General features: G+C 44.5%; 1 protein-coding gene across 2 annotated transcripts; it reads left to right on the plus strand.

The window, feature by feature from the left end:
• Positions 1–381: 381 nt before the first annotated feature.
• angptl1b (angiopoietin-like 1b) lies at positions 382–11,052 on the plus strand. Of its 2 annotated transcripts, none has more exons than XM_079876503.1 (5): positions 382–696; positions 3,212–3,985; positions 6,233–6,426; positions 7,416–7,686; positions 10,463–11,052. In XM_079876503.1, the coding sequence occupies exons 2-5, from the start codon at positions 3,235–3,237 to the stop codon at positions 10,648–10,650; spliced, it is 1,404 nt and encodes a 467-aa protein (XP_079732629.1). In that variant the 5' UTR covers positions 382–696; positions 3,212–3,234; the 3' UTR covers positions 10,651–11,052. The 2 variants fall into 2 exon arrangements, with proteins under 2 accessions (XP_079732629.1, XP_079732628.1); XM_079876502.1 differs by lacking the exon at positions 382–696 and adding an exon at positions 752–1,248.
• The last annotated feature ends 1,413 nt before the right edge of the window (positions 11,053–12,465 follow it).

Genomic DNA, 12,465 nt, shown 5'->3' on the forward strand with positions numbered 1-12,465 from the left:
AAAGTGTGTGCAGTTTAGTTTTCTTAAGTACCGTTTCAAGAACCGTTTAAGCACCGGAACCGTTTGAAAAATACCGAGTAGGTACTGGTATCGGATAAAACCCAACCGATACCCAACCCTAGTCTCATCTGACCTTGTTATTCGTACACACTGTGACTATACAAATCACAACATGCAAATAGGAGAATTATTTTGTCACTTATTGGGAGCGGTGTGCTAGCTGGAGCCGTTTACCTCCAGTCTCTGTGCCACCATGTTCTTACATTACTATTTCTGTGGTTAATACATTTATGAAGACAATGTTCTTCATTCATTGTCACTGTAATTAACACACACTCACACTCTCTCACACACACACACACACACACACACACACACACACACACACACACACTCGTCTGCAGCAGGAGAGACTCCAGTAGTCGGAGGATCCTGACAGAAGGAACACACACACGCACACACACACACACGCACACACACACACACTCACACACACACACTCGTCTGCAGCAGGAGAGACTCCAGTAGTCGGAGGATCCTGACAGAAGGAACACACACACACACACACACGCACACACACACACACACACACGCACACACACACACACACACACACACACGCACGCACACACACACACACACACACACACACACACACACTCATCTACAGCAGTAGTCGGAGGATCATCTACAGAGGTCAGTGACTGTAACTTGATTTCTGCTGCTTTACTCTCTAATCTTTACTCTGTTGATACTTCTGTTGTCATAGACATATAAATGAATTATTACACACATCTAAATATACACACTTTTATTAATGTTGGATTGCATAACACAGTGAAGTCATGAATGATGGCTGATGACTGTAGAAACAGAAGAACATTTATCTGCATAATAATCCTCTGAATGCTCGATAACACACCCTATAAAGTCCAGATGTGTCTAGACTGGGAGGAATGCTGGAGGAGTGGATGTTGTGGAGCCGCCGTTCACCTCACGCCTCAGACACATGTAGAGTGAAATGTTTGCACTGCTTGTCTATGGGTGTATTAGATGCATGTCAGCCTTTATGCAGAAGGACAAACTGTCCCTTCATCACGTGATCTTCAGAAACCAGAATGAAAGTATTAGTTCTTGTGTGAGTTTAAAAGCAAGCCTTGAACCGGCTTCAGGCGGACGTAACCTCATCCGACTGGGGTTTTCCAGCGAGACCGTGCAGATTCCTCACAGCTCTCAAACACGGCTACTGTGAGTAACTTTTTCCACCCTGGTTCAGAGTCTGCTAGCGCATGGATACGCTTTACATGTCTCACATGTTCATGTGCAGATGAAGAGGCTTCATGGCTGTACGTGTAGAGTAGTTCACTCCTGACAAATCTGCACATGCTTAAGCAGGATTACTAGTGTTGTTGAAATTAACAAAAAGTGACATGCAAAACTTCTGAATGTGTGTGTTTTTAACAGTTAATTTTCCATATTCTCCAGGTGTTTTTTATTATTATTCATACTCAACAAATGTAAACAATACAAGTCTGAAAAGTGTCAGTGTTTTGCTAATTTTTGTGAATAATTGGATCATAGTTTTATAATATCCAGCTGCATGCACACAAGCCCAAACATCCTTTATTCTTCAACAATGTGCATTTATTCTCAAGTGCTTCTTTACTTCAGCAGCAACTGAGTTCCAGAGCATCTCAAAAAAATATTTATTATTTGACTTTTCCATCCCTGTATGACAGAGAACTACAAGAAAATCTGACCTAACTTATTTTCTTTTTCTTTGACTCGGGATGGATCCGTTCCCTCCCTCGTTCTGTTTTCCGGACATTGTGAAAGAGCAGTGTTCGTGATGGAAAATCCTGAAGCAGCCAGTCACCAAACCGCTGGAATAATGTTCACATTACTGTGACTGAACTCATCAGTCGTGCCAGGCGCTATTTAAGGCTGCAGTTCTGCTCACGACAAACACATTTCTATTTCCCTGTACAGACTATCCTTCAGACTCAATATGACAAACACACAGCCTACACTTACAGTAAAAGCTCTTGTTGTAATGTCATGTCCTTCATTTCTAAGTAAAGCTGCATTAAAGAAGCTAAAGCATCACTGGCATTTAGAAAGCAAGTATAAATGAAGCAGCACTGAAGCCTGAAGCCACTGTGAATGACAGCGATCGCTACCTATGCTGAAGGAGTCACTGGGTTTCTTATGAGAAACCAAACCTTTCATGAGCAGAGAAGGGAAAACTGGACCACTAATAAGATGGAAAGCAAACTCACCTGACCGTGAGCTGACATGCGACGGCCAAGCGCTCCTCACAGAAACTCCAACACTAAATGGTAAATGGACTGCATTTATATAGCGCTTTCACAGACCCAATGGCCACCAAAGCGCTTTACAATATTGCCTCACATTCACCCATTCACTCACTCATTCGTACACCGACGGCGGTGTCAGCCATGCAAGGCGATCCAGCTCGTCGGGAGCAGCTGGGGTTAGGTGTCTTGCTCAAGGACACCTCGACACTTGGTCAGGTGGAACCGGGGATTGAACCACCAACCTTCCAGTTTGTAGACAATCTACATGAACCACTGAGCCACTGCCGCCCCACTAATACTGCATTCAGACTCACTGCCCCTGACTGTGTGATGTTAGAGGAGTAGTAAAATCTCCTGATAATTTACTCTCCCGCCACGCCATCCAAGATGTCGATGTCTTTCTTTCTTCAGGCAAAAGGAAACTAAGGTTTTTGAGGAAAACACTCCAGGATTTTTCTCCATATAGTGTCTTCGATGGGGTCCAACGGGTTGAAGGTCCAAATGTGAGTTTCAGTGCAGCTTCAAAGTCTCTACATGAGACTCTTATTCCTCGGCTGGATCGTGTCGAGACTTTGAAGCTGCACTGAAACTCACATTTGGACCTTCAACCCGTTGGACCCCATTGAAGACACTATATGGAGAAACATCCTGGAGTGTTTTCCTCAAAAACCTTAATTTCTGTGCGACTAAAGAAAGAAAGTAAATTATCAGGAGATTTTACTTCTGAAGTGAACTACTCCTCTAATCACACTGATGCTTCTTATAACTGACATAGCAAATCTTTCATAGTGTTTCTGTTATTTCGGAAGTGTGTCACTGAATGGAAAACATACAGATGTGCAGCATCATCCAGTAAGTGCAGTGTGTGTGTCTCTGTGGTGTGTGTGTCTCAGGGTCGGTCTCCTCCTCTGCTGTGATGAGTCCTCATGCCTGGCTCTTGTGCGCTCTTCTCTGGGTCCTCACCGGTGAACGGAGCCAGAGCGCTTCCAGGGGGCCCGTCCCGAGCCGAAAGAGGAGGCTCGCAGAAGACGGGGAGCCCAAAAAGTGCTCTTACACGTTCTTGGTCCCAGAGCAGAAGATCACAGGGCCGATCTGTGCCAGCCAGGGTCCGTCTCTGCCCGATGGAGAGCGCGTGACGCAGACGGACGTGGCCAACGTCCGCGAGATCTTGACCAAGCAGAGGCGTGAGATGGACACGCTGCGGTTGATCGTGGACGTGGATGGAAACATGGTCAACGAAATGAAGCTTTTGCGTAAAGAGTCGCGCAACATGAACTCGCGCGTCACCCAGCTGTACATGCAGCTGCTGCACGAGATCATCCGCAAGCGGGATAACTCCCTGGAGCTGGCGGCGCTGGAGGGCCGGGTCCTGAACGGCACGGCGGAGGCGCTGCGGGTGTCCGGCCTCTACCGGGAGCTGGAGCAGCGCTTCTCCACGCTGGCGGCGCTGGTCAACAACCAGTCTCTGCTGATCGCCGCTCTGGAGGAGCGATGCCTGCAGGTGTACGGGAATCACCCACGGGAGCCGCCGCCTCCGCCGCTCCTGCAGGTCGTGCCGGAGAACCTCCCCGTGTACGTGCCCCGCCTCTCCAACGAGATCCAGAGGAGCCCCGGCGTGCCCGCTCCAGAGGACAGGCCAGCTCGTCAGGCCAACGCCAGTCTGGAGGGTAACACATCACTGATCAACTCATTACACACTCATCATTTCCATGACACCCATGACCAGACGCCACGACACACATGATACAAGGTGTCTTTTATTTAATGTTAAAAGCATCTGATGTGAGTTTGAATATCATTTATAACCGTACTGAAAGAGACAATGAATAACTCACCTCAGATCCTCAAAATAAATTAAAGGAAGCGAGAACATTCAAACTGTGAACAAACAAGTGTAATATATGATTGATTCAGTCACTCAGTATGTATTTTTTATAATGTTAAAATGGTGTAATATTTTTGAATTTAATTATTTATCCATTTGGTTGTACTCGCCCACACTCTCTTCTGATTGGCAGTGATTTTGGATTGATTTGGTTGCCAGTGCAGTGCGCTTGGAGAGAGACTTCGCCCACACTTTCTTCTGATTGGCTGGGATTTAGATTTTAGATTTCGTTTAGATTTCTAAGACGTGCACAATAAATTGAGATTAATCATAAATAGTAGGTGGTGGCGCTTGCAACGCCAGTGTCATAGGCTGATGTGGCGTGAAGCAGGGCGGGGCCGAGAGCAGTGAGATTGGAGTGAGGAATGTTAATGAGCATCACCTGCGTGACACAGCGGTCTCGAGTCCTACGGAGGAGCTCTGGAAGGATAAAAGGAGGAGTGATGACAGTGGAAGACGACAGAGGACCAGGCCTGGACTTTATGTTGTTGTTTTGTTTTCGTTATGCGGCAGTCGTCCGTAAGGGGCTCTCGCTTTACTTTCACTTTGTTGTTTGTTTAGTTTGTAATTAAACATTCACCGCTTCCCTCCTCCTTCTTCCCTGAACCTTTTCCCCTTCTTTTCCCCGCCATTGACTGAATTTTCCATCTTTCCGTGTTTTCACTGTTATAGGGGGAGCTATTATGCATCGACTGAAAGAGTACAGAATCTCCTGTGCTTTGATCAGGAGATTCTGTACTCTTTCAGTACAGAATCCACCGAGATCCACCGAGTAGATCGAGTCCATCAACACATCAAAACTGCCTGATGTCACAGAATGAAATGTCGACCCAGGACGAGCTACAGGACTGCGAAGCTTTGAGGTGTTGATGGACTCGATCTACTCGGTGGTGTTGTTGCTATGGTGTCCTAGGTTGGCGCAAGTGATATGATGTCACGAGAGGGCGACAATGAAGCGCCAGTGAGTTGTATAACATTGCCTAAAGAAAGTAAAGAAACACGTTTACACAGTTTGAATCCAGAGTCATTATTCAAAAGACACGATATACTCCATCAGTGTTTTGATCATCGCTCTGAATCTGATCTGATCAGCTCAGCTCTTTGCTCAAAATGTAGATTTTTATTTATTTTACTTACCCACATTTAAGTGTTGATAAAAAAAGAAGAACACTTTGAATGAAATGCAAGTCGCTTTAGGTAAAAGAGTCTGCCAAATGGATGAATGTAAGTCAAGCATATCAGAACTGTACAATATAAAATGTACCAAAGCCTAATCAGACCCAATAAAACCTTTAATACAATAGGCCTATGCAGACTAATAACTCGATCTAGAAAACTGAGCTAGTACACTCCCTTGTTAACTGTTATCCTTAGGCATGTTAAGCTGTATCTGGTAATCTACAGAGAACAAAAGGACAGTCTGAAAAGAACAACAGCACGAATGGAGACTACTGTCAGTATTGAAGAGCACCTTTAAGCTTGGTTTATACTCGCCGCGTCCGCACGAGCAAAAATGTTGTCATCGTGATGTGAGCGTCGTGCGCGTTGAGTGCGCGATACCTCTTTTCGCTTGACGCCATTTTTTAACTTTCCGCGCGGCTCTGCATCCGAAGATGCACGACTTTGAGCACAATCTGGTCGAGCATATACATATCACCGCACCGGCACCCAGTTTGTGCGTCTCATATCCATTTAAATTTTGTTCTAATGTCACAAGTAATAATCTCAAGGTTTACTGCTTTACACGACTCTTTTGGAGTGTGGTTTTGGTGAAGTGTACTAAAATAAACATTCAGGTGTGTACCTTACTTCTTCTCACCGATGATTCCTGATGAGGACAATTACTCCGAGTCGCCCCCTGTGGTTTCAAAGAATAGTACAGCGGCGAGCGCATTAGGTATAAACGGCGCGTGTGTTTGGGGGGGTGCGCGCGGAGGCTTGCGCTGCAGTGCTAGGCTAAAGTATAAACAAGGCTTTACTGCTCCTTCCCTCCTCATCAGCACTCATTAGTGTGTTCTGGTGTCCCGAGGTCCGTTCCGGGACTGTGTGCAGGTGTTGCAGGCGGGACACACCGCCAGCGGGGCGTACCTGCTGACGCCGGAGGGCTCGGAGACACCTGTACAGGCCTGGTGTGAGCATGACGTGGACCGAGGCGGCTGGACCCTCATCCAGAGGAGGAAGGACGGGTCCGTCAACTTCTTCAGGAACTGGGACAGCTATAAGGTATAGCGATGGCCAATGCATCAATGAAACGCTGAGTTAAATGATTCTGTAACGGATGAATTATCCAGGAATAAAACTAGAGGTGGAGGCCCCTCTGTGCTAACAACACTGGTAAATAATATTAAAGAGGTCATATTCTACTTCTTTTCCCCCATCTTCATCTCTCTTTAGTGTGTAATGTTGCTGTTTGATCATGAAAAAGCTCCAGTTCTTCTCTATATCAGTGTTAGTGTTTCTGAACTCCTGAAACGCCTCCATTGTAGTCTTGAGTTTCTTCCGGGAATGAACAGTCATTATAATAATTCATGCGCAGAATAAAGGGGCGGGGCCTGGTTGAGTTAGTTAGTAGTGTGTTGAAACTGGCGGTTATGGTTCCCAAACACACTCGAAGCGCTCGGCCAATCACAACACACTGATCCAACTGGCCAATCAGAGCACAGTGTGCTTTTCAGAAGAAGGGGCTCCTGTATAACAGTCTTTTGGGTATATTGGTAAAGTTATACAGAATATAATAATTGCTTGATCTGGATCACGTCTTTCTGAGCTGCGATATTATTAGAGGCTTTCAGAGAATCACAGACGCTGAGCGTGTCTCAGAGAGGCGTACGCTAACATTAGAGATAAACAGCTGGATCTGGTTCATGTCCGTTTGTTGTGATTGCGCTCATGTGTCAGCGGTCCTTTCGCCTCGGGCGCCACACACACACACACAGTGAAGTCTCTTAAACCTCACCGTAACACACATCCCAGTGTTGACGAGCCGCTTCGGGGGTGTTTGAGTTGTAACTAAACTCGTGCACTCGTTCACTCATGAAATAATAATACGCCGCAGTATGTGCTGAAATCAGCAGGGTAAGGTCTGGTGATATCTGAAACATCCATCATCAGCTAAGCCCAGCTGATCAAAGAAGCCTTTCCAGTGCTTCAAAGGCCAGTGCGATGGTAAAGAAAACAGCGTTTTCAACGGCTCTCTTTTCCTTTTCCTCCAGAAAGGCTTTGGCAGCGTGGACGGCGAACACTGGCTGGGTCTGGAGAACATCTATAACCTGGGCAAGCAGGACGACTACAAGCTGCTGGTGGAGCTGGAGGACTGGATGGGGAAGAAGGTTTACGCGGCGTACAGCAGCTTCTACCTGGAGCCGGAGAGACAGGCGTACCGTCTGCGTCTGGGCTCGTACCAGGGCAACGCTGGAGACTCACTGACCAGCAACAACGGCAAACCCTTCACCACGCTGGACCACGACCACGACGCCTTCTCAGGTGCTTTCACACGCCACACGGCTAACGTTGTGTCGAACCAGATCCATGCTGTTCACACAGTTACACTCACTACACCTGAACACCCCGGGTGGAGGATTGTGAAGTCTTGTGTTCCAGTACAAATACTGGACCTGTTAGCAGGGTGTGGCCTCCGCTTGTACATGTTCGTGAAGCCCATGCGGTCATTTTATGACTCAAAGCAAGACTAAAGCTCCTTGCACACTGAGTCTGAAATTTTCGTATGCGTTCTTTGTATTTGTCATCCGAAAAATCTGTCCCACACAGAAACCTTGCACACAATAGTCCAATGCCTATTAATTAATCAGTTGCGGGGAAAAAATTGCAAAACAATACAAAATAGAGTCTTCAAGCAGTGAGGATGATTTTGTGGTCCTCTCTCTTCTTAAAGAGAGGAAAAGAAAGAGGAAATATTGGGAGGAAGGAGAGTTCGCGGCGGGATTATCCCGAGAGATTCAAAGCTTACTTCAGATGTCAGTGGCTCAGTTTGATGCTTTGCTAGCAATACTGGAGACGCATATTAAAAACAAGACCACCAATTGTCCGCTTGTACGGTGGCTCTGAATTGTCAAAACACATCTCAAAATGCTTGTTACGGATGCGAAAAACACAGAAAATTGAACCCAATCAATCAAATTTTTTTTTTTTAATGACGAACGAAAGTTTCGGAGGCAGTGTGTAAACGTGATTGACACGACGTGAGATCGTATTTATTTTTTAATGTGCGAGAATCCCGGGCTCAGTGTTCAAGGACCGTAAAGCACATTTATGAGTGAAATGCCCACACTGACGTCATCAGTCCATGTTTATCCACCAGTCGTTCAGACAGCGCTGACTACGGGTCTTATTCAGGGTCTGAAATTAACTTTTTCACTCACCGGCCAATTTGTATTTGTATTTGGACAATCAACTAGATTTTTAAGTTACAGACCATTTAGAATTTCTGCTACCAAAAAAAAAGAAAAAGAAATGAGCCAGATTAACTATGTCACGGCTTATATACAGGTGCTGGTCATAAAATTAGAATATCATCAAAAAGTTGATTTATTTCAAGAATTCAACTTAACAGGTGAAACTAATATATTATATAGACTTATTACATGGCTTGGCTGATTTCCAATGTAGAATGCGGTCTGTTATTTCTTGATAACAGACCGCTGCGAACTATAACAGACCGTTGCCATGAAAAACAGCGCGTTGCTATGGACGCGGAACGGACTATTTTCTTTGGCGGAAGCAATACAATCGTTTTTAAATCAATAAACTCCTTTTTAAATCAATAATTCGTGTCAAATTATTTATTTATTTTGTAGGTAGCCATGTAATAAGCGGGATAATGTATAGAGAGGCGGTCTTTATAGCGAATAACAAGCCCTTCAGGCTGTCTCGTTCAGCCTGTCGGGCTTGTTATTCGCTATAACAACCGCCTCTCTATACATTATCCCTTACTCATTACATGCAAAGTGAGATATTTCAAACCTTTATTTGTTATAATTTTGATGATTATGGCTTACAGTTTATGAAACCCATGAAATCAAAATCCCAGAAAATTAGAATATTCCATGAAATCACACAGTAATTACACAGTGATACCATGGTCATTGAACCAGGTTTTGGTTATTTTGGCAGTGTGGGCCGGTGCAAATCCTGCTGGAAAATGAAGTCAGCATCTCCATAAAGCTTGTCTGCTGAAGGAAGCATGAAGTGCTCTGGAAATGTCCTGGTAGACGGCTGCGTTGAGTGGACGGCACAGTGGACCAACACCAGCCGATGACATGGCTCCCCAAACCAACACAGACTGTGGAAACTTCACACTGGACTTCAAGCATCTTAGATTGTGTGCCTCTCCATTCTTCCTCCAGACTCTGGGACCTTGGTTTCCAAATGAGTTGCGACATTTGCTCTCATCAGAAAAGAGGACTTTGGTCCACTGTGCTTTATTAAATCCAGAGTCAACACAGCCGTCTACCAGGACATTTTCCAGCAGGATTTGCACCTGCCCACACTGCCAAAAGAACCAAAACCTGGTTCAATGACCATGGTATTACTGTGTAATTACTGTGTGATTTCATGTAATATTCTAATTTTCTGGGATTTTGATTTCGTGGGTTTCATAATCTGTAAGCCATAATCATCAAAATTATAACAAATAAAGGCTTGAAATATCTCACTTTGCATGTAATGAGTCTATATAATATATTAGTTTCACCTGTTAAGTTGAATTCTTGAAATAAATCAACTTTTTGATGATATTCTAATTTTATGACCAGCACCTGTATATATATATAAAGTTTTGGATTTCATACATTCATTTCTTATTCAAACTAAACCCTGTCATTACAGCATCTCCTCTCTTCTTCTTTCATCCTCTCACCATAAATGTGTTTAGATGGACAGATCAATAGAACAACAAAAAATGTAGGATATCAATGTCTTTTCTGTGAACCAAACTCTTTTTAATCTCCGCTATTGCTTCAGTGCAAATGAACAAGCGCGCCGTTATGTGTTGTGTAGTGACGTGTGTGTTCAAGTAAGCCAGATATGAGCAGATTCTGCACAATACGCTGTATTTAATATATCATGACGACTATTTGCGCTAAATCTGCACAGATTTGGCTCACACGAACTTCCCCAGCACAGTGAGTAAATATAATAGCGTGCCAACTTGGCCCGTGATTCGACAGCGTTTCCCGCCACAGGTGATCTTTATCCGCATTTGGCAGGTGTTGATGTGAAACCCTGTCGTCTTGTCTTCCAGGGAACTGTGCTCATTTCCACAAGGCCGGCTGGTGGTTCAGCGCCTGCGGTCAGACCAACCTGAACGGCGTGTGGTATTCAGGAGGAGTGTATCGCAGCAGGTTTCAGGACGGCATCTTCTGGGCCGATTACGGAGGGGGGTTTTACTCCATGAAGTCTGTGCGTATGATGATCAGGCCCGTTGACTGAAGCTCACACAGGTCGTACTTCATCTTCATCAGGGTCCAGCGGGAAACACCAGTGATGAATTCATCTGTCCTCGTGCCTCCGGTCTCAACCAGTCTGTGTTAGGAATGTTTGAGGTTAACTTGAGATGAAAGATTGATGAAAGAAGAGTTTTTGTAATGAAACTGAAATAAAATAAAAGAGATTTCTAACATCTGTTACAACTATTATGAGCTTTCCATCCAGAAGAACAAGTAGAAGACTTGGACTTCACATGGGAACCTGTCATGTAAATGTTCTTATTGCTACAGTACACCTACATATATCCCGCTGCTTATGAAGCATTCCCGGAAAACAGGGAACGTCTTCTGAGAGTTATGATCAAACACTCTTCCAGCAACATTAATAAAACGTTCATTCAAAGTTATCCCGTTTTTAATAATGTTCTCAAAACGTTAGGAAAAAAACATTGTTGTTGGAACTTTTTTCTGAAATTTTTTAGATGGATGTTCATCTAATGTTTTAAATGCAAGTTGTTTTAGAACATCATCCAGATTGAAGAATGATACAGTGGAATGTCCTCTTGACGATCACGTGAGCAAGAGAAAACATTTTTAAAACATTAATAAACTGGACGTTTTGAATGTTCACAGAACGTTCAGAAATAATAGCTCAATGGGAATGTTCTCAAATTATAGTTTTGTAGGCTTGGTTACCCTTGATTTCTGAACACATCATAACTCATGTGTCTTGAGGTTCCTCTCTGCGTCAGCATTGTGTCAAGCTGTTCATTCAGACTCAGGGAACGTCCAGACGTGCAGACGACACACAGCTTTAATACACACACAGCTTTAATACACACACAGCTTTAACACATACAGCTTTAATACACACACAGCTTTAATACACATACAGGTGAAATAAAGCGTTGGTTTCTCCCGTCTGGAGGAGTCAGAGGTTCTTCAGGTGAGCAGAAGAACAGATCAAGCACAATGAGAAACATATTGCTGAGACCCAGTCGCCGCAGGGGAGTGTGTGTAAGGGGAACCGCTGGCAGGGAAATGGGCCAAATGTCTGTGGTTGTTGTGTGTGTTTTCCTTCTGCTCCATCAGTCCAGGACTGGCTAAAGCACACGTTCCCTGCTTTACCTCACTAACTCAGTGTCAGATCCATCGACCGCAACCACCCAATAAAACACAGAAGAGGCAACTGCGACGTTTAATCTCACAATTCAGACTTTTTTCTCAGAATTGTGAGAAAAAAACACATATAATATGAGGTATAAAGTCACATTTATCATATTCTTTACCATATTTTTCAAGCTTCCATACTTTGTAAATGCAGACAAGCTGATAATGTTAATGTATCGTCTAAAACCCCATCCTGTTCCTGTCATGTGACCCTCGCTACCGTATTAGTGTCTGTGCTTCCCAACCGCACACATTCACATGACGAGAGTTGGCTCGGTTTCACCGCTGCCATAATCACACGTTACAAGAGGCTTTTGATTAGATCTTGACATTCTTTTTCATTCTCTGGCTCTCAGAAACGCAAAGACACTCTCGATAGCTTGGCAGGAAAGCTGACGCCCTGAGGGATCCAGAGCAGTGTTGTTCTCGGCGTGAGAAACACTGAAGGAGAAGGAGTCATACGTGCTGTCAGAGGGTTTATCTCGTAGAAAGATGACCATCATCCCAGCGCCTCGACGGGGAAACACTCGGCCAGTCCATCACAGCTGATTTACAGTCACAGACCATCTGGGAAGAGTACAGACACTTTAAACTAAAGGAAACTTGAGCATTTTAACAGCTTCTTCTCACACTGACAATCACATGGACG

The sequence above is a fragment of the Squalius cephalus genome (genome assembly GCF_949319135.1).
Source record: "Squalius cephalus genome assembly, chromosome: 7".
Lineage (NCBI taxonomy): Eukaryota > Metazoa > Chordata > Actinopteri > Cypriniformes > Leuciscidae > Squalius > Squalius cephalus.